General features: G+C 38.6%; 1 protein-coding gene across 1 annotated transcript in view; it reads right to left on the bottom strand.

The window, feature by feature from the left end:
• SV2C (synaptic vesicle glycoprotein 2C) overlaps positions 1-23,631 on the bottom strand; it is a gene marked incomplete at both ends in the record, with an annotated part of 83,771 nt that overhangs the window by 38,515 nt on the left and 21,625 nt on the right. The window contains 2 exons of the mRNA XM_082497853.1: positions 8,825-8,976; positions 21,615-21,791. Coding sequence (XP_082353979.1) covers positions 8,825-8,976; positions 21,615-21,791 — 329 coding nt within the window. The remainder of the gene's footprint in view (positions 1-8,824; positions 8,977-21,614; positions 21,792-23,631) is intronic.

Below are 23,631 nucleotides of genomic sequence, written 5' to 3'. Positions count from 1 at the left end.
CAGGGCTGTACCATGTCAGGGAGCACGGTGAGGGAGCATGGTGAGGGTGTGGGAAGATGAGCGGTTCTTATTGCACAGTGCTGGGGACAAGAAAGGGTAACTCTAGGGACTATAGCAGGAAGGGATCTGGAAAAAGCAGGGGGGAACTTGAAGCACTGCTGTGGTGCCTTGTAAGGGATATAGGGGAAGAGAGGAGAGAAAGAGGTTAGCCAGGATCACGGAGACATTGACAGAAACCCCTAAGAATCTGGGCCTCATAACTTCTCTGCTCACAAAACAATTTGCTAGTTTTTTACTGAACCTCTCAATAAACAAGCTTTCTCTTCCCCAGTCAACCTAAAGAGCCCAGAAGAAGGTTATATTTGAAGCTCACTAATGAGCATCTTTAGTGCTCATTAAGTAGATGTGCTAAAAGCTACTTAAGCTTCTAACACTTGCAAATATAAACATTTAAATGACCATATCAAACCCTGCATTAGGGCACAGAAACTAGCAAACTGATAAACAAAGTGATTTGTTTTGCTTTCCTAGATGGATTTGCATAAGCAGCTGTTCTAAATTCTGCTCTGTTCTGTCATTCTTGTTGTTCCTAAAGATGAAGATTTTTTTAAAGCATACACATTCAGTATAATCTAATTTCATAGGATTATTTCAAATGAAGAACAATTCATGAGTAGGAGTTGATAAGTTAACATTAAAACTGACTCGTACCCACTTTAATTAACTTGGATTTAAAAAGTATAGATATAGCTTCAGCCTGCAGAATACCAAATTAATGGAAGTGCACTAAGTATGGGGGGAAGCACAGCACATTGGGGATCATTTTGCTTCTTAGTGGAATAGAAAACAGATCAACAGCTGCTGCATTATGTAGTAGATGCCTTTATGTCTGATCTATTCCATGTGTTGAGCATCACACAGCAAAATCAGATTCAAACTTAAAAAAGCTCCAACTTTGTTAAGGTATCCACAGATTCATGTATTCTGAAGACAGAAGATGTATCAGAATGGCTATCTTATGGAGAAGGCAAAGTTGAAGACCTGCTCTTGGTTTTAAAGTTTGGATCAAATGTTTCCTCCAAGTTGTCTCTTTTTTTAAAAAAAGAAAGAATATATTGATTTAAAATTCTGCAGATTTATTAGTGCATTCATGGGCTTTTTGCAGCTGAGAAAAGACACATGCAGATCTTCCCCAGGCTATCTTCTTTGGCATCTCTCTTTGTGCTGGACTAACAAAATTCAGACATCTTCTGCAGAGAACAGACGCTACTGTGTAATAGAAAATGGAGCCTTGGGCTGAGCTTTTTCCAAAACAGCTTCTGCCATCCTTGGGTTTGTTCTGAATCACTGTGAAGAGGCAGACTATTAAGGACAGGTTTGAGAAAAATAAGAAAGATAATGGTTTTTAAATTGAGAGTACAGAATTTTCAAGATTAGAGAAGGATGGACTTTTGTATTTCTCTTTCTACCAGTGCAGGGTTATTCAGCAGAGAAACCTTCTGTCTTCCTTTTGGAGCTAACAGCTAGAATAGTTTCACAGAATCACAGAATCACAGATTCAGAGTTGGAAGGGACCTCTAGAGATCATCTAGTCCAACTCCCCTGCCAAAGCAGGATTGCCCAGAGCACATTACTCAGGACTGCATCCAGGCGGGTCTTGAAAATCTCCAGAGAAGGGGACTTCACAACCTCCCTGGGCAGCCTGTGCCAGTGCTCTGTTTTTATAGGGCACATTGTTGGGCCATGGATAATTTACTGTCTACCACAACCCCCAGATCCTTCTCCTCTGAGCTACTTCCCACGTATTCAAAAGAGAAATAGATTGGTCCACTCTAACCAAAATTACACTCGGTTAGAAATAGAAGCCATTTATGGAGTTCTGTGTCTATGAAAAGACTTATCTACTTATGGAAAATAGAATTAGGAATGGGCAATAGGTCTCCAGTAGTAGGTTTGGTGAATTTAGCGTGGTCCTAAGTAATTGATAGACAGGCTTTTTCCTACATGTGCTGGAACTGTCCGATGTTGCTCCTTTTATTTTGTTGAGTTTTTTTTTATTTTAATTTCTGAAGTTCTCTCCTCCTTTTGTCTTTGTTGCTTTCATTTGCTCTTTTCTGGCCTTCCCCAGCGTGCTCAGGAGCAACAGTATCTGTTTAATAGTTCCCTGAGAACAGGGGTGGATGGGACTGTTGAGGAGTATCCAGTGCATCCACTTGCTCCAAATCAGAATCAATGACGACCCCTACAATATTCTCAAAATTAGATCTTGGAGACTTAAGGTGACTGAGATTTCAGTGCTTCCATAGCAGTTTTATTCACATGCTTAACTAACACACCTTTAGAAAATATTTTTCTTTATCTATACTACCTCCCCTTGACAGAAAATTCAGCTCATTACTCTTTGACTTATCATCAGTAAGCAGTTTATTTCTTTTCCTTTTGCAGCTAATCATGCTTTTCTCTTATTGGCATTCTGCAAGATTAAAGAAGACATCACTGATGCACCTCTTGCATGTCTAAATCATTGTATTTCAGCATGTTCCAACTTCGAACACGGAAACCAAGCAGCCGTCACGTAACTGTTTTTTCTGTTTCCAGTTCACATTAATCAGGTGTTGACGTGTAAGGAACTGCAGTAAATCATCTTTGTATTTATGACGACTGGGTATAGTTTCTTTGCCTGGTTGTTTTGGGCACAGTCACCGCAGTGATGCAGCAATATGAAATCAGTCAAGTGTGGCTCTTTTTATTATAAATCATGTAAGCACATCCTGGTCTTTTGATTGGATGGCTGCACTGCATCAGAGAGAGTCAAATTCCCCTCTGGGGACTACAGCAAAGAAAGGGTGGAAGAAAGAAATTGATGATCATTTTCCTAAGATGAAACCATGATTTATAATACTTTTATAAGCTGCTGGTCACCTCGCTTCTGAGGAAATGCTGGGAGCAGCTGATGAAACAGACGTGAACGAAATCAAGCTGTTCCTCTGATGCTCAGACCCACCTTTAACACACATTTCAGCATTTAGAAGCACTACAAGAAATATTTGAAATGTAGTGATATCTGTAAAAGTAACAGCCACTTATTTACAGTACCACCATCAATTTTGACACTTTGACACTTATAGATTTGAGCAGAAAAATTGTGTTTAAAGATGCTTTACAAATATTAATTTCTACAATCTAAACAAAGTAATGAATAGTGGTTTTTTTTACAGACAAGTAATAACGAGGTTAACGCCCTAATTGTTCAAAGTAGTCAAGAATTTTCTGTACTTATCCTGACCTAGACCTTGAGATAGCCAAGTTCGTGGGTTACTATTGAAAAAAAATGTAGCCTATATGAGCTGCTAGCAAAAAATCTGGCTTCTAGTCCTTCATCTTAGTATCAAAGCTATTCATTAACCTTTTAAATTCTACAAAAATAAATGCTGACAAACTGAAAAATCCCCACTTTTTCCTTACATGTTCCTAAAACATCTACCATGTAACATTTACGTACTCGGGAACCATTGTTTCACAACATTCATGTTGCAATAAACCCTTGCCTCCTTGTAGTGGGAGGAGACCAGCATGCGAGGCTGAAATCTCTGTACGTCCACATTTGCACCTCCCACCACTCAGAAGGACCCAGTTCTGCTCATCTGAAGCGCTGGAAGATGGATGGCTCCTAAGATCCTTCTGCCTTGATTGCTATTCAAGTACTTGCCACATCCCCTAATCCCACTGATAATACATAGCACTGGCAGAGGATTTTTTATCCCAGTACTGCTGCTGCCAAGTGCCACTGCCCTTTAACCCAACAAAAAAAGATAGAATAAGGGAGTTAAATTTTTTTTCTGATTTCATCACCACTGAACAGTTTTAATCCACTGCGTTCTCAGTTTAGTCTGCTGCATGCTGAGACATTAACTCCTCCATTAACACTGCCTGGTTCTGTACGTGGTCTGAGTTGCCCAGTGAGCCAGTAGCTCTCCATCTCCTCATCTGCATAGCTGCTGCACGCAGCTCTGCTTACCTTCTTGCCTATTTCACCACAGTACAGTTCATAATGGTCTCATGCAGAAAGGGATTTTATTGCACTTTCGAAGATATGTTTACCTTTTTTACCTTCAACTGGATGACACAAGAACAAAGCAAACATGACAATAGAGAATACTACAGAAACTACTCTCAAGCCACCTACCAAAAAGGCAATAAAAAGATCTTTTTGATTGCCACTAAAGTTAATTTCTTTAGGTGAATTGATCTGTTTCACCTCAACATTCTTCTGTTACAAACTGAAAAATGTTTTTCAGGCCATTTTGCAAGCCACGTATTCAAAAGAGAAATAGATTGGTCCACTCTAACCAAAATTACACTCGGTTAGAAATAGAAGCCATTTATGGAGTTCTGTGTCTATGAAAAGACTTATCTACTTATGGAAAATAGAATTAGGAATGGGCAATAGGTCTCCAGTAGTAGGTTTGGTGAATTTAGCGTGGTCCTAAGTAATTGAGGACAGGCTGTGGGTTGATACGCCCTTTAAAACCTCCAGTGATGGAGATTCTATAACTGCATTTAGCAGTTTGTGTTAGTACTTTATTCATCTGTATTTAAAACAACTTCTTTACTATCTAAACTAAATCCCAGTTTCTGCCATTTAAAGTCATTTCAGGATATTGGCAGGAGAAAACTAAAAGGCAAAGATCTTCAGAGAAAAGTAGGAGCAAATATATTTTACAAACCAGGAAAAGAATACAAGACTTACAGTAGGAGACATAATTAAACACTTTAAAAACAGAAGTTAACATTAATCTTTTAAATACAGTGTTTTGCAAGTCAAGTGTGAGTCCATCGTTTGGACACTTTTATATCTGCATTTTTAAGTTACTGGAAAAAAGTAATTCTCTTTAAAAAAAAAATACTCAGAAAAGAATGGCTTTCTTTAGTAAAATTCTGATGACTGGAGTAGAAATATCGTTTATAACTTGCCCTCTTTCAGTCACAGGACAAAATACCAGTTGTTTGCAGATGCAATGGAAAAATCTGATATAATAGCAAACAAGTTAATACTTTCCTACCTACACCTAGAGAGACACATTACAGCTAGGCAAGAAATCTTCAATTCTGAAAATGAATGCTTTTTCCTTAGATTTCTTATTCCACTTCTTTCTCCTCCAAATTTGTGTTCCCTGAATGGGAATCCCGATCTCTATCTTGCAATCCAATTTCTTTTCGGCCATGTATTCCTGTTCTTGTTCCAGAGTAAGATTTACAAATCAAGTAGGTCAACATATGTTTGTCACTAAGCAAAATACTCTAGGGATTTTTTTTTTTTTTTTAATTTTGAAAGTATTTTCTGTAGTTTATGAAGCCAGAAAAGCCTTGTGTATATCACATATGCAAAGCATACAACTACACGGAATACGAAAACAGATAAGTTGAATAAACTGAAATCCTTATCCAGCTTCTCCTGATTTTTAGTTTGGCGATACAGTACAATAAAAATCGAGACTGATTTTTAAGATAATACATGTGTATAGTAGGCAACATATTTTTTTCGTGGAGCTGATAATTTTATAACTTTGGGGTTTTTTTCTTAAAGCATAAAATGGCTAGAAAAACTTGCATAGTTCTCTTTGATTCCTATCATCAGACTAACATATAAAGTTGGTGTAACAAAATACTAATATACCACTATCTGGATTTTAAACTGAAATGCAATTTATCACTCTAAAGACTCTTGTTATTTGAAAAATGAATCTTTTAAAGAATATTGTAATATGCATTCAATGCATTTGACAGTTTTTGAACTAACTTGAAACATGATGCTAAATTTAAAGTTGCACTTGCAAAATGATTTATAAAATGGCGATTGTCCTTCCTATCCAGCCTGATCTAAGTAGTGCGTAAAGCAATTTCTTTGTAGCAGACTAATCTGGGACTTTGATAATTGGCAGCAATTAGAAGCATTTCTGTGCAGATGTTTCTTCTGCTAGCTTCTCCATGACCTGAAGTCTTGTTTCAGAGACCCTGAACAGGTCTGTGTCTGTTTTCAATTTTTTAAAAAAAGCCAACAGCTATAGAATTGAAGAAGGCCTGAGACAGAGATACTTGTCTTCCAGATAATATTAGCCTTTCCGTATGTGGTCTCTGCAGCACTACATCACACTGATTCCTCTCTTAACAACATGCTGGTGCCAAGGCAACTGTTAGCTTCCCTTTATTTTGTGTTTCAGAGCATTACTCAGGTTTCAGACACTCTTGCGCTGCTCAAAGAGAAACAGAGATAAACTGTTACATATAGAGAACGTAATCTTTGTTTTCTCACAGAAAGATAGAGCTAAATGTTCAACTGGTAAACTTGTATAGATAACTTCACTGGCTGCCTTGGGCTAGATAATGTATACTGGCTGTGAATCTAGGACTTTTTAAAGTGGCTTATATAAGAGGCAGTACAAATGAAAGGAACACATTTGTAGAAGAAGGAGGGAAAAAAATCCACAAAATCATTCTACTCTGTTGGCCTAGTATTTTTTTGTTAATTGAAGAATAATTCCACAATGTTCAATACCAGTTTATTGCTTTTCAACAGATGCAACTTCATTCACTGCCGGTGAGCAACTTCTGAGTTCAGCTGGGAAAAATCAGCTCTGTTTGCTCCTCATGTGAGAAACAGAGAGCTCAGAAATTCCTATGGCTATATAAATGAGGCTTAGAAGTGGGTGGGCTGCTTTGTTTGTAATTGTGTTTTGCTTCCGAGTCAGTGGAGATGTGGATGATGAGAAGGACTGGAAGTGACTTGGAGAAAAATCTGTACCTGTGCTTAATTCCGGCAAAATAATTCCATGGAAACCATGTAGAAATTGTAAAAGAGAAAATGCCACTACAAGGGCCTCCTCCTGAACGCACATGATACAAATGGTGCGGAGATCTGCGCTGGTATTTGCCTGACCTGGAGCGTTTCCAGGAGGGTACAGCAATGTGTGATCGCGCCCTCCCGAGGGCTGGAACAGGGTTTGCCCTGGCAGCCATTGGCAATGCCTGAGATTTCAGCACAGCATCGTGACAACAAAGCACTTTGCCCTTGGTCCTGAGCTGGGGTTATTCCACTTTTGTACCAGGAACTAAGACACAGGTTTTAAAATTCACAACATAACAAAAAAGTCTGATTTAAAGTGAAGACCATTTTAAGACCTCATCAAAACCTGTAAATACATTCTGTTTAATTTTGCCAAAATGTAAACCCACTTCTTTTCTTATGAGAAAAGATTGTTTCTGTTGTTTATAGCTTGCTTTTTAGCCCTCTTTTTGACTACTATGACTTTCCTTAATACACTGCGAGGAGAGTGATTTATATGGCTAACACTGAAGAATACTGTCTTTTAAAATTGGTTTTTATATCCTTTTGTCTTAACTGATTTAATAAATATTTTTGCAGAAGGATACACACAAACACAAAAAATCAGGCAGTATGGCTTTTTGTTGTTGATATTCTTCCACTGCTAAAGAAAGAAGAGATATACTGCCATGTGACATTTTAAAAGCACCTCAGTAAAGGTTATTGAGTTATTTATAAAATCTACAACGAAATTAGACAACCTATGTAAATCAGTCCATCATAATGTTTGCCTATTCCACTGAAAGATAAAGAAAATAAAAATCCATAGGAAAGCAAAAAGTACTTGGCATCCAGAGCAATTTACTAATTGGAAAAAAGAAATTATCCACATTGTGCCTCGTCAGCAAAAATTCCTCTCTTTGATTCCAGCAATTCAAAGCCAAAAGGCAAGGTTGGAGACATAGATTCAGCTTGCGTGTACTGGACTCTAAAATTAATTTTAATGCAACAGTCTAGATATTTGATTAGTCTGCATGATTATAATTTATTTCTGGACATTAGTGCTTGCTAAATGTTCCAATCACTTTGGGTGAACCTTACGAAGCTGTTCTCTCTTTCACAACCCCACCGCAATAAACCTCATTGCTTGGCTAAAGAAGGCTGCTTTGGATGCCAGCTAACTCACAACACTGCTTTACTTGCCTTGAAGAGTGCCAGGGAGAAATGCTTGCAGAGGCTGATTTTTAAGAACCCCTGAGCAGTGTCAGCAACCCTGGAGACCCATCAGCACTTAACTCTTCTAAAGGGCAAGCCCACGAGACTATGAATTGAATCTGTACCTCCACATAGTGTTTAAACATGTCAGAGCAGCAAAGAGCTTTTTCACAGAGTGGCTTATATTGCATGTGTGTATAACTTCAGCCATTGCAAGCTTTCTGTCTTATTTGCCCCATTCACCCTTAGAACATTTAAGTGCACTCTGTTCAATTTTTCTATTTATACAGCTCTAAAAAGATCTACTAAGAATGAAATGTTCAGCACGGCTTTATACTCAGAACTAGCACTGCAAACATTACGATGGTCCTTACTCTTCTTTCTCAAGAAGGTATAATTGACATTTTATCTCTGTGTCAAACAAAATAAGCACAAATTTGACATTCAGTATTTTAAAATTTATTTTCTCTGATGTAAATCCCCATTTCACCAGTTTTCTCCAGATTCAACAACAGCATCAGTTATATTTTCATGTGTTCGGTTTTTCAGTAATTTAAAGAATCTGACTAAACATGGGTATTGGTTAATTTTTGCACCCTTTGATATATTGTTTGTTATTTAGGGTACAAGCTATTCTCATTATTCCCACCAAAAGGAATCCATTTGTTTCTTAACAGCAGGGTTAGTGTTTTGAGAACAGACATGAAATCCTGCCTTTTGACTGTACTTCAGGGCTTTACATTCATAGTAGAAGAGCTACAAATCACAAAGAGATAGTTTTCTTACCATAATGGGGAATTATGGCCCAAGCCATTGCAGAAGCATAGATGCCACCAATCATCCAAAACATACAGAGCCAACTCAGGTGTTCACCTCGTTTCTCCCGAGCAAGCACTTCCGAAAAATAGGAGAAGACTGTCGGCACTGCTCCACCAATCCTAAAAGGAGATACAGATCATGGATTAAGCGAGAGAGTGACAGCTAGTTGAAGTTTGAAGAAGCTCAAAGTTAGTCATTGAAAACGCAAACTACAAGCAGTTTTTCTGGCAAGAGTCTTTTTTTCTCAAATGGTACCATGTATTGGGGAACTCTTGAGGAAACTTTCACAGCTTTGGACACAATTTTTGTCAAATATTTCATTGAAAATTCTGTGTACAATTCATTGCATTCAGTGTTTCAAGGGAATTGTCAATGTGCCAGCCACTGGAATAGAAACCAGCACAAAGAGTTGACTTTCACCATTACAAAAATCGTGAAATCATGACAGTCTATTGATGAGTGTCAAAATACTTTCCTTTTAACTGAAAGTATTAGCCATTTTCCAAAAAAATAATAGGTATTTCTCTAAGTCTTGCCTCCCATGCTTTAGGTAATGAAGAAATGACTAAATGCCAACTACATTACAAATATATTTTATTTCATGCATATTTAAAAAGATGTTCCATTGAGTTGCACTACATGGTAAGCCCATGCTGTTCTTTTACTGATTTTTATATGAAAAGGCGATGCATTCACATAATATTGATTTTTTTCACATGGTAAAAATGAACACTCTCTGAAGGTTAGTTGGACACAAAACAAAAGGGTTCAACTTGGTTTTGCAAAAATCAGAGTAACTCAAATGATGTATCATTCTCAGTACCACCTTCCTGACCATCTTTTACTGTCTTTACCTCTTCACTACCGATGGAAGATGTCAAATGTTCCACAACAGGACAAGTCCTTGTGGATTTTATTTTTACTGCTGAAGAAAATACCTGTGAAGCTTGAAGAGATATTCTCACATACCAGATTACATACTTTAAAGCAGTATCTTGCATGGTTTTAATTTTTAACTGAATGTTAAGTATAAATGCATATTTATGCTGTCATCTGGGAGCTGCCAAACCAGGATCAAAAAGAAGGAAGTTTAAAAGAGATTAAAACAAATATTAAAAAGGAAACCATGAATACAAAAATGATATTTAACTCTTAAGAAAATTCAGTGCCATAGCAATACAGTTTATTTTATGACCTCTTCAGGGACAGCGATGAAATACTGGATTGAGCTGTTATACTTGTTTAGGGGTCTGCCGTTTTGTCACTGTCTCTGGACAGCTCTTCATGAAGTACCACCAGTTGACTCAGCTTTACAATGATTGTTTCCCATAGTTGAGGAAACCTCTTCCAGTTCTGCAAAGGTTTATACCTCCATGAATTCTTGTTAGATATACAGCTGACAAGGGCTGTATCTCATTTCTTCTCATAAGTGAAAACGTTAAAAGCCGTCACTGGTGAACTGTCCTATCACAGGCAACAGGGCACATTGTCCTCAGAGGTTCTCCTGGAAGCCAGGGGTGAGGAATGGTGGAAGGGGCATGGCCAAGGGTGGAAAGATAGCCCATTTTGCTGTGATGGGGAAGCCCTGCTGCCACAACAGTGCTATGGACTGAGGGCTCTCCCGTTCCCAAAGCAAAAGTGGGTTACAGCTATGATTTCTTACCTCCGGGGCTCAGACACAGCTTTGAATTGTGCTCCCACAATATTGCTGAAATACAGTACTCATGGATCTAATTAGAATTCTTTTTCTAGTATTTAAAATTCACTAGCAGAACCACAATCGAGGTCTTCCTCTTTTCTGCCTATGCTGGAAAGTGATGATCAGGAATTATAGGTGCCCCCTTTCAAGATCTAAATTAATAGACTGCTCATGGCATGTCGGACAGTATCACTCATGCAATAACACCCTGCCTAAAGAGAAAAATTTTTGTTGAGTTGGTGCTTTTTTCTCTGATTGCTTCTGTTCATTATGAAAAGCACAGAGATCGGTAAGTAAATATATATTTGGTAATTTTCCTGTTCTATTATCCAGTCTGTTCTCCTAAAATTATTGTTTTCTTTGTTTCATATGTTTTCTCATGAAGTACAGAATCTTCTCTTTATTTTATAATGCAGTTACTATGGTAGTAAATATAGCCTGAAACCATCTGTGCTATATAGCACAAATAATAATAAATCACATTTAACACTTTAATAGTTTTCCGATTGCAAAGTGCTTGAAACATTCCCTATAAAGTGGCAAATACAGTTCTTATGCTTATGAAATTCAAGACTCAACATATAATCTTCTTGAAATCTCCCTTAAATCTCCCAGGCTGGAATTCTGATGAAGTGGGGCTTGTGGAGGGTTTCCAACATGTAGATTAAGTCATGCATCCGTAGGTCATACAAATGTTTTAGGGATGATGGGTTAGGAAATGGGTGGATGCTTCAAGAGGAAAGAACATACTCTATCTTAATGTCATAAACTGTACAGAGATCCTGACCAAAGGCAGCAAAACAGGCATCTCCTACCTGTCAGCATGAGCCAACTGTACCATGGAGGAAAAACTGATCCAGGTGGGTTGACTCATATGCTGCGTCATAAAAGTCGTCTAAGATTACAGAAACAGTACTGTCTGTACTGACCGATTTAATAGGGCAACTTTTCTAGCAAATAGAACTTTTAGACATGTAAGAAGAATTTTGGAGCCAGCAAACAAAAATGTTTATTTAGGATATGCAAACAAACAGAAAAAAATCAGCTTTGAAAACCCATTTTTTCTGTTTCATCTGATGGGACTGATATTTCCAGTGAGTACACGAACAGGCTAAGAAAAGCTTAAAAGTCCATAATGATTAAACAGTGAAAATAACCTGTCTACTGTCTAAAGTAGAAACGAAGCACATATTTTCATCATACAGAAAACAGCTGCTATTTAGAGTTGCAGGTCTCTGTTTCATAGCAACTGTGTAGTAAAGTGTGTTGTGCACTTTTTCACACCTTAAATGTGTGAATGGAAAACTCTCAGCTGGTTAAATGCTTCCTTCTTGCCTCATGTAAGTGTGGAGTGATACTGCTAGAAGCTTTTAGGATACCAATATCTAAAAAGCTCTTCCTATGTCACAAAGCTATTACAATGACTAAAAAGCTATTACGAAAATCTTAGAGAGGATAATTAACAGCTGAATTGGAGGAGAGCAGGGAGATGGAGCAGAAGCATCCTGCTGCAGAAGACTGTTCATTTGCTCTTATGCTGGACAATCTCAGGGTGGCAGTAGCCATGCATCCACTCCCTAAAAATTCTTCCCAAATGTGGAGCAAGTGACAGCAGAAAGGGAGAGCAGGAAGAGCTACAGCTGTTATCACACCAAAAAACAATGGGGAAACTCCTTAAAAACGGTGTGGACCTAGAGAATATTTTTAAGGAGCAAAAGCATTTCTGTCTGACTCTGGCAGAAATTTTAATGTGTGCTTGGTACCACAGACATTTGCTGGTATAGAACTAATGTGGTGTCTGGTATGCTGAACATTGCTATCGGAGGCATAAACTACCTCTCAAAGTCTTGGGCAAGAGAAGATCAGAGCAACTCTGACTTCTTCCGTCACTCTCATATCACCCAACAGCTGCAAGGAATAATGCACTTTCAATAGTCAAAAAAATATTAAGCTAGATCCCACCTTCACTTACAGTCATATAAGCCCTTAATAACTCAGTGGCTCCAGTTGAGCGGTCTTGTATTTACAAGGAAGGAACAGACTTTGATCCTCAACATTTTCATATTACAAGTTTGAAAGCAGACTGCCTCTTCGGTATCTCACCAACATTATTTGGAACTGATGGTGGAATGCACAGGAGAGAATTCCAAATAAAATCAAAAGCAGAGTTGCCATTGATTTTAAGGTAAGGAGACTTCATCTTTTGTTTGACGGCAATGCAGACACTGTTTTCCCACAATATACAGTATTAAGTCTGCCTCTGGCAATTATTTGGTTTGATACAGTGGACTGTTTGCTCTTACTGTGCTTATAAATTATAGGGCTCATCCTCATTTATAGAAAATACATGAAATACATGAAACTGCATTCTTTACACATGTGCACATGCAGATGGAAAGCCTGTGAAAACCATGCTGACCTGAGAAGAATGTTTATTCCAAAAGATGAGATGGATTTTAACTTTCTTAAATACACGATTCAAGCAAACTGAAGTTTTTATGTCTTATCTGTTATTTATGTATGTTATTTCTTCAGTCATCATAGCCAAAGCAGTGGACATAAACTTGTTTTCCACAGATCATGGGGAGGAGTCCATGCATTACTTCCCAAAGGGTCACAAAAAGTATCTATGAGGTGCAAATATATTGTGAGTATGTACAAATTAACTATAAAAGTTTTTATACCCCCACTGGAAAATTGTGAAGAGGCTGAAATTTTTTTAAAAAGATTAAAGAACAGTTGTCTCAACCTCTGGATTGATGATCATGAGTGATATCTGTCGCCAGAATAACAGATTCTGTAATGAGGTTTGGTCTAATACCAGCAGGAGGCAAAAATTTGTTAAGCTTGGTTCAAGACCATAAAATAAACTCTCTCGCTAAAGGGCAGTGTCTGCACCTGAAACAACAGGATGCATTCCTTCAGCCTTGTCTTTTTTATTAAGTACGTAGGAATATGTGCAAGAACAACACTTAATAAAGAGCAGGAGCCTTTTTCTACTGCACATATTGCTCCATGTGTGGAGAGAATGGCAAAAGAACCACAAATGTCAGTCATGATCTTTTTCAGTTATTTTTCATCTTCTGTAATAAACCTCGTCAGAAGTATGCAGAGCAAGAGTAGAATGCAGAATTTTTTTGTATTTTCTCAGAAACATGTAATTCAATTCGAAGGAAATACCAACTAATCAGCATATTCTTACCCTTTTTGATGCAAAAGATCAGACAGTTTTGGAGCCCTTATGGGTTACTTCTGTTTGGAGAAAAAATTAATGACTGAACAAGTTATTTAATGCTATGCTGGTTGTAGAGAATGTACAGATTCTCCCCCAAAATTCTTATTTTACTCTTACCTCTCACTCTGTTTTTTTTTCAGGATTATGTTCTTAAAACCTTTTGAGGTTTTCATTTTTAGGTTTGGGCTACTTCTTTCTGTCTGCTTTTGCTCTTACACACAGAATTCTCCACTATCTGGTACCTATGCCCTGCAGCTGCATTTAGTCTCTAGTGAAAGCCATCTCCTACATAGTTCAGCTTGACTCAGTGTGCATATGGCATGTGATTTGGCTGGTAGGTCATATTTGCTCAGTTCTGTTACCTCAAAAAAAGAGTTGTACGGTTTCTTCTATTTATTCACAAAGAAGGGTGGCTCCTTAGCCAATATTTTTATGCATTTTTAATTGTTATTTTAGATTCAAAAGGAACAGTTATTCAGAGGGACTGAAAAGAAGGGGAAATTTTCAGGTTCAGTTTCTGACCCCAGAAAACCATCCAAACCAAAAGCTGTGCTTTTATAATGTTATTTCTCTACACTCTCTGTTCATGTGTGTTTTGTGAAATTCTGGGGATGGGGAAACCTAAAGGAGATTTCAGTGATGCACCCCAGGAGAGTAGGATTCAGTGAAACAAACAATAAGCTAAGGTACATTTGTGTTTTCTTTGTCAACAGACAAAGATGATAAATGTCTGCTAATCTACCTTCAGAGCTGTGATTTGTCACAACAGATTTTGGCAACTGCACAGTGTGACAGATGGGATGAAAACACTACTGGAAGGCATTCAGGAACCTCTGGCTTCAGACAGAAGCCTTGGTTTATTTGCAGATTCACTAGCCAAAGGGGCTTGAAATACAAAAGCATACAAGGAATAGAGATAATTAGGAAAAAAAAAAAAAAACCAAACCCAAAACAAAAAACCAAACCAGAAATGTTGCAGAATACGAAATGCACAAGGCAGAATGATGTTCTCCTGGAATACCTTGTCTTCCTCTCTTTCAATCTTGGATAATATGCAGACTAAAAATAAAGATAGTGTTTGTGGAAGATGGCATTTGCAAGTTGTCACCTTGTTACTTGCAATATGTTAAAAAGTGATAGAGCTCAACATGAACACTTTCTTTTGCAGATTTTCTTCTTCATCATCGTCTTCTTCTTCTAATTCTTCTTCTTCTTCCTCTTCTTCTTCTTCATTGCTCTTTTCAAGTTTTCACTTGAAAGGCAGATATCATGGTGGAAATCTGTTATAGACCATCCAACCAGGATGAAGAGGCACAAAAATATTCTATAAGCAGCTGGGAGAAGTATAATGATCACTAGCATCTGTTCTCATGGGGGACTTTAACTTATCCAGTGTCTGCTGGAAATACAATACAGTGGAGAGGAAACAGTTTCAGAGGTTCCTGGAGTGTGTGGGAGGAAACTTCCTGACACAGCTGGTGAGGGAGCCAGCAAGGGAAGGCTGGACCTGTTGTTTTTGAATGGAGAAGGACTTGTAGGGGATGTGATAGTTGAAGGCCTTCTTGGGCACAGAGATCATGAAATTATCAATAGAGTTTTTGATTCTTGGAGAAGTAAGGAGGGAGGTCAGACGAAGCGATGCCCTGGACTTCCAAAGGTAGATTTTGACCTGTTTAGGAGCCTGGTTGACATAGTTCCTTGGGAGGCTGTCCTGAAAGGCAAAGTAGTCCAGGAGGGCTGGACATTCTTCAAGAAGGAAATCTTAAAGGCGCAGGAGCAGCCCAACCCCACGTGCCAAAAGATGAGCTGGCGGGGAAGAAGACCGTCCTGGCTGAACAGAGAGCTTTGGCTGGAATTCAGGAAAAAAAGGAGAGTTTATGAGCTTTGGAAGATGGGGCAGGCAACTCAAGAGGACTACAAAGATGCCATGAGGTTATGCAGGGAGAAAATTAGAAGGGCCAAAGCCCAACTAGAACTTAATCTGGCTACTGCTATATAAGACAAAAAAAAAAAAGTTTCTATAAATACATTAGCAACAAAAGGAGGGCAAATAAGAATACCTATCCTTCATTGGATGTGGTAGGAAACATAGCTAAAAAGTTTGAGGAAAAGGCAGTTATCTAATGCCTTCTTTGCCTCGGTCTTTAATAGTAAGATCAGTTGTTCCCTGGGCGCCCTGGTGCCTGAGCTGGAAGACGGGGATGAGAAGCAGAATGAAGCCCCCGTCAACCAAGAGGAAATGGTTAGAGATGTGCTACACCACTTAGACACACACAAGTCTATGGGGCTGGATGGGATCCACCCAAGCGTATTGAGGGAGCTGGTGGAATTGCTCACCAAGCCACTTGCCATCATTTATCAGCAGTCCTGGCTAACTGGGGAGGTCCCAGTTGACTGGAGGTCAGCAAATGTGACACCAATCTAGAAGAACGCCTGGGAGGAGAATCCAGGGAACTACAGGCCTGTCAGTTTGACCTCAGTGCTGGTGAAGGTTATGGAGCAGATCATCTTGAGTGCCAGCACACGGCATGTACAGGACAACCAGGTGATTTGGCGCAGTCAGCACAGGTCTATGAAAGGCAGGTTCTGCTTGATTAACCTGATCTCCTTTTATGACAAGGTAACCTGCTTAGTGGATGAGGGAAAGGCTGTGGATGTTGTCTACCTAGACTTTAGCGACCATCCCTGGAGGTCTTTAAAATATGTGTAGGTGTGGTGGTTATGGACATGGTTTAGTGGTGGACTTGGCAGTGTTAGGTTAATGGTTGGCCTTGATGATCTCAAAGGTCCTTTCCAACCTAAATGATTCTATGATTCTATACTTTTTCTTTTGATTGTTTTCTATCATGTGGGCTCTCTACCCTATTTACATATTTCCCTTGTCTAGTCGTCTTCTTCCTTTCTTCAGTAGAATACTTGTCCTCTTGACTTAACAGTCTTAGGAAAGACCACTTCTCTCCCAGCTATCCCAGGTTTACATAAGTCAACCTTTACCCACAGCTGAAGCTGCAACAGCTGGATCAAAGCTATTTGGAAAGCTCAGACCTTGCCAACTGCTTCCTTGGCTTGTCTGGGAAGCGTATCTATGCTTTTGGCATACCCACTCAGCTTTGAAGACAGTCACCTGCAGAGCTATTCATTAGCTCACAGTGTAAAAACACTGATAGCCATGGATAGGAGACCACTGGGAGCTGGAGAGGAATTAGAGGTAGCAGGATTACAATCGTTGAGGGTGAGAGGACACAAGGTGTTTCATGAGCAGGAAGTAGAGCGAGTGGGTATGGGGAGGTAAAAGATAAATACAACATGATACTAAATACTACTGATACACAATTGCAAAAGCAGCCTCTTGGCCTAGATCTGGGGTTCCTGAAGGCAACTGCTTGTGTAGGTCAACCATCATTTGCTGTGTCCATATTGTCCATATGTCTGCTGGAACATTTTTACAGTTGTTATGCATATGGACTGCTTGCATGTCCTTCCTGTCTTGGCTGTTAAGAGAGAGGGGATACACAACACTAAGACTTTCTTGCCACCACACATAACATGCAAAAGTGGTGGTAAAAGTCAGCACGAGTGGATTTACACAGGCAATCGCCTCAAAACTGCTAGTTACAAGAAACTCCATCCACAGTTTTGGATTTTTGCTAACTGTTCATTCCTTACAAGAGTGTGAAGAATTTGAGAAAAGAGCTAAATTAGTTTAGTGTTATTACATTGACCACAGCACTCTTTGGTAGATTCCAGTAGTGTGGAGGGAGTACTGCAGGTAGCTGCATAGATATTATCTGAGGAAGGGTTAAGAAAGCTCTATGGAGGTGAGTCTCACATTTATTGAAGTACAGTCTAAAGTCTTCTGGAAAAGAAACACTACATGATAGTACATTGAGAGATAGACTCTTACAAGGAGCAACAGGCAGAGAAAAGGCTTCTTAATATCTTTTAGTTACGTAAGTTAACCACGTCTAAGCTGTATTTCCTAACACTTCTGTGGGTTTGGGGAGGAAATTTGGCCAAACTGTCAATTTTGGCAAAATGAAAGAAATCTCTGTTGTCTGGGCATAATTTCTGATTTGTAAAATTCTTTAGCGCTTTTTATTTTGTTCATGAAAAGGAGTCGGTTTCATCTGGGAGCAAACATATGAGGTTGAAGAATTTCTAAACTGTAGTTCATCTCAGGACATTTATTTCAGCTAGCTTTTTACTGCATGAAAACTTTGATTACTTTTAGATGTAACATTTGAGCTGGATAAGCATGATACATTTTCCCAAACGGTATCATCTTTGGTTATTTCAAAGCAACCAAAATGAAATTTGCTGGGATAATACAAATATATAGTACACTTCTAAGCACTTTATTCTGAATTGAGTTGTTGTACTTAAAATAACTGCATCTAAAATGATCTAAAAGTATAAAAATAGTAAACTAATAGCTTAGATTAAATAAATACAGTGTTTTTGTAACAGAGGTTCGATAAAATTCTCTAGCTGAGAATAATGCTACACAGTGGCAGTGTTGAATAGGCAACAACTCCATTTCCACTGAAGTTAGCCGCAGACTTATGAGTCATGTTCTGGTATGAAAGAAACCTTCCTTTGACAATTTCAAAGACAGATCTAACAATGTGCTTTTTGATGGTAAATCTTTGCACATTCCCCCAGTGGTTAACGATGAATACAGCTCACAGTTTCTTGTCTAGGTCTTTTTACTTTGTGGGAAACCATGTCTAAAGCCCTCCTAGACCTTTATCAGGCTTTTGGATTCAATTTCCTTTTGAGTTTTGATTTTGGATTGATCAATGGAAGAATCACAGTTGGGATATTATTTTCCATAAAAGGAAATGATTTTGCAGACTGTCCAACATTTCTTTATTCTTTTCACTATTTTAAGCTCACCTTTCAGACTTTCATATCCCTCAATGCCCTTTACCCAGCAATATCTTAATATTCTTTATACTGTTTTGTATTACAAATAACTTTTTTCCATGCAAAATTTTTACTAGTTTTAGGCTTGTCAGATGCAAAAAAATACCTATTTGAAGGGATTATTTTTCCCTGATCAGTTTACTTCTATAAACACATTTTGACTGTGAGAGAATCTAAGAAGAATCTATTTATAGTATTTTTTATATATAAATTTTTCTATCAGATACTGGTTTTATTTTTCACGCTTCTTAATCAATTTTTATATTATGTGGATGATAAAAGACCGGTTTAAACTCTATACACCTAAATGATTTTCTATCTTTTGAATACTTAAAATTAGACTTCTAATTTTATGAAATTGTCCAGATAACTCTCTGCCCCTTCAGAAAGCTCTTCTCCAACATGAGTAATAATAATATTTTGCCTTTAAAACATATAATTCAGTTCTTTGCTTAAATTTATTCCTATTTCATATTTGGGATCTTTGAGTCACACAAAATTACTGGAACAAAGCCTCCTCTCTTGGTACCACAGATATACATTCAGTGTCTTTCACTAAGAAAGGGGGACTGATATCTACTGTCCAAAGTCAGGACCTCTAAAATGAGGAGAGGTTATAAAGAGAAATTAAGCTGAATTTCTATTCCCATTCAACTGACACAACTTTTCTTTCATTCGAGCAAGACGTGGGATGTAGTAAAGAACGCAGTAGATGTTCAAGATTTACTTCAAACCCTTTAAGCAAATTTCCTGCCATACTGCAAGAAGATACGGCTTCAAAGCTGCTGCAAACGTCTGGGAGTTCTTCACTGAGTGATACCAAAAAAAGTTTGCCTTCTTGCACAGCAGCCGATGCAAAGTATCTGGAAAAAGAGACCTGCAAGATGTGTGCTCTAACAGTGGGTATATTTGTGCCTAGCTGTTTAAAGGTTAGGAGATTTTACTTTGCTGCCTCTGCAGCTGGAACAATCAAGCCTCTACCTTCTTTCTTCGTGCTTGGCATATGGTATGTCTGTTGCTGTTACAGCTGCTTTCAACATAAGATCGTACCTAAAATGGGATCAAAAAAAAACCAAAACAACAGAGGAGAGGCAAATGTGACACAAATACCATCCTGAATATGGCTCTTAAGTGAGAACTCACTTGCTGTCTTCTCTGAGAGTGAGCGAGCAGAGGAAACATGCAAAGTCTGGTGGAAAAACTGCACCAGCACAGGCAGACAGTGAGAACAGAAAAAGGAAGAGCTTTCCCTCATCTTGAGGCTATGAACCATAGGTTCAGTTCTAGAAACTTTGTGGCTTTTACGATGCAACTCTAACACCAGCTGAAGGAGGTTATTATGGGGAGAAATCCAGCCTTTGAAGAAAACAGAAAATGTGAGCCATTTGCTGCAAAAACTACTGCTACAGGTTAGAAGGAGAGCCCGCAGGCAAGTTTGGCATGAGGCATCACGAATATATGTTTTGCCATATGCCCCAAGAGGGACAATCTGGGTGTAAGCCAACAGTGTCACAAGACTGGCTGCCAAAAGACAAACGTCTGTGGCCAAAGAGTCCAGTACCACCCTCATGAATTAGGCAGGCTAAGCAGGAATACAAGCTCCTGGACTTTGACAGGATTGTGGAAAAGTGGAGGTGTCAGGCAACATGATCAATATTGATGGAGAGACAAAACATCGCACCTGGAACTGGCAGTGACCTATGATGTGAAAAACATGTAAAGGAGCTGGATGGATTTTTTTTGTTTTGTTTTTCTAAGTTTTTTAAAGAATTAGAACAGTTGCCATTTCCTTTTCATCTCTTTTAAAGTCATATCTGACAGTTTGGTGACAGGCTAAGGAGATTCTTCTAGCAAGAGGACTCCTCACATCTCCTTCTTCTCTCCCCTTGCCCTTCCATCCCCCTTCCTAGATCAGTTTAATAGTAATTAGTGCTACGGTACCTTCTCTTTGGTATGGGAGTCCAGCCCTACCCTACTTCAGACCAGTTCAATGGGTTTCTAAAACCGCAAACACCACACAGCAGTGTTAGTGCACTACAGCTACATAAGCCACAGCCAACAAACTATACAAGCAGAGGACTTCATGTGCGTGGCTTTACAATGCAGCATACTGTGCTCTCACCAGCTCCTGTCTGTTCAGCATCCCAAAGATTAATAGTGGTCTGAGCGGAATTGTAATTGGGAGTTTTGATCTGAATCAAGCAACTACCAGAAATGCTAGACTAACCACTCTGCAGAACAGAGCTCTTGATCATCTAAGGGCGCAGCAAAAGTAGAGGTTTTCTCATAGTAATTTACTTGTGTATCTCAGTCTCTGCTCACGTAAATTTAAAATGATAAACTGAATTGACCGTTACCAATATCTTAAACTTTTCCAACAACTGGGAAGTTATTTAAACGAGAAGTAAAACAAACACAGGGCCACAAACACCATTCTTTTGGAGAGAGCAATAACATTTGGCACACCCTAGGGCCTTGTTTTAAATTTGACAGTCTTGACTGCAGGGGAATTATGCACACAAAGACATTAGAAACTTTACAAATACTGCTGAAATCTTATAGTACACCTGTGAGGAGGGTATTATTTTGCTGACTGATCAAGCAATGTATAGAGAAGCTTAAGCATAAAAAAAATAAGCATGTTGATCAAGTCCACAAAGCAAATCTGTTGCAAAACAAGAACAGAACTCAATCTCACAATTTGCAGTCTGTGTCTTTCCCCTAAAATCATTATTCTTCCCCTTCAAGTTGTTATTTGGGAGTGTAGTAGCTACCTTGTTTAATTCTCTCGCCCGTGACACAGACTATATTTCTGCATTAAATAATGTGCTTTTGCAAACAGGAAAGTTTTATTAACACACAGAATTGTGGAAGTGAACAAAACCAGAGGAGCTTACCCAAATCCAGAAAACAAGCGACAGAAGAGGAAGAAGCCATAGCCCTGGACAAATGATGAAAGGAAGGCAAAGAATCCATTGACAGACATGCATATCAGGAGTGACTGTCTCCTTCCCACCTTGTCTGCCAAGCCTCCCCAGAAGAATGCCCCCACCATCATCCCAAGGTACACTATGCTACCTGCAATACACAAAAAAAAAAGATGTTGTTTTGTGAGCTACATAACTGACCACAATTGACCACACCAAAAATAGTTGATCTTCTATATTTACAAAACAAACAGTACAGAGATTAATTTCTCCTTTCTCGGTGAATAGAAATTAAATGCATAACTTTGAAAATGTATCTAGGGAGAACAGATTTCCTACTGTGTCTTTGTCATGTGTTACCAGACACACTGAAGCTTAATATAATTATTAAACAAGGTGCCTCTAGCTAAAACAATTAAAATACAGGCAAATAAGACTGATTAGGAGAAAGAATGCCACTATTTAATCAGTAATGAACCGCATTCATGTTAAATACTGCAAAAATTATAACTTCCCTTACAGAAACAAAGTGTCCAAACATTTCTAGAATATAAGCAGTTCTGGAGGGGATTAGTCACTGGAAGCAAGATGTGCCAGGTGTAAAGGAAGCTGACTATGAAACAGTCACTGTCCATTTGAGATCTATAGAATCAAAGATGTCCAGCTTGATTGCTTTTTTTCTCCCTCCTGCTTCAGTATACTGCTTTATTTAAAGTGTCACTGTCCTGTATACAGAAAAACACTGGAATGTTTTAGGGCTTTCTTTTTTCCCAAAGAATTTTGAATAGGTACATTACAGTTTAGCTACATACCTTAAAATGAGATAGGGAAAAATTATTTTGGGGTGATTTTTTAAAATGTTAGTGATGTTTTTAATGTGAAGTACTTTCCCACAGAAAGATAAGTTGAAACATTTAACACTTTGACCATTCGCATTTTAGCATATTGTACATTATTTCCTTTCCAGGGACAAACCTCCTGTGGGATATTTGGCAAAGGTGCCCAACACATTGAGCAGACTGTCAGAAGAAAAAGTAGTTCCCAAGTTTTGGACAGAACCAACCAGATTTGTATTTTATTTGATAGTGGTAATTCTTTTTCCACCTACTTTCCTACTGAAATTCCCAAATTGGGTTTTATCTACCTAGCAGTTGCTACCATCTTATACACCTACTAGAGGAGCAGGAATTACATATAAAGTAGCTGGAAGCAGCTAAAATACTAGCAATCCTTGCCCTGGGTCTCTTTTCGATCAGCCACAAGAATTGACAAATACCCCGGCAACTCTGATGGGCTTTAATTGCTGCTGTGTAAAATTCCAGCCTCCAAAAGAATCACCTCTGCCCTGCAGAAGGTAGTTGGAAAGGAAAGAAAGCTGAAAAAAACCACTTAAATGCCTGGGCTTAGTAAACTGCCTATTAATGTGGAGGTCACTCATCAGTATTTCCGTGCTTGGAACTCCAGATGTTAACATCTAAAGTACTGACATCTGCAGGGGCTCATGCACCCCAAAATGCCTCTGTTTGCCCTCATGTTTTGTACAAGTAGTTTCCACTCCTGCTGCCCTATAATACATCGTTTTAAAACATTTGATAGAACACACATTGTGTTAAATGCATATTAGCAACAGAGAGAGTTGAATTTTGGTTAGGTGACTATGCTGTTTTTGTCCACGCCCTTTGTCATTGATTGTGACCAATACCAAAAAATCAGTCTTTTCTGCAGCTGCCTTTTTAGCCAACATAAAATAATAACAGGATGTTTCTAGACCGACTGTCTTCTCCATGAGCCCCTCAGGACAGGATGACAGATCCGTTGCTGCTCGTCAGAGGAGCACTATCTCTTTACCTAAGCAAGACCAACAGGCTCCTTAAGAACAACAGTTAAATGTCTTCTCAAAACAAATTTTGTCAATGGACATCTTCAAGTTATTACTGGGATCTTAGTCTTTCGTCAAAGGATATTAATAAAAAAGTAGGTAAATCCA

Source organism: Vanellus vanellus, assembly GCF_965231255.1.
Source record: "Vanellus vanellus genome assembly, chromosome: Z".
Lineage (NCBI taxonomy): Eukaryota > Metazoa > Chordata > Aves > Charadriiformes > Charadriidae > Vanellus > Vanellus vanellus.
Note: the sequence above shows the minus strand (reverse complement) of the source record. Positions and strands in the feature narration are given on the sequence as shown.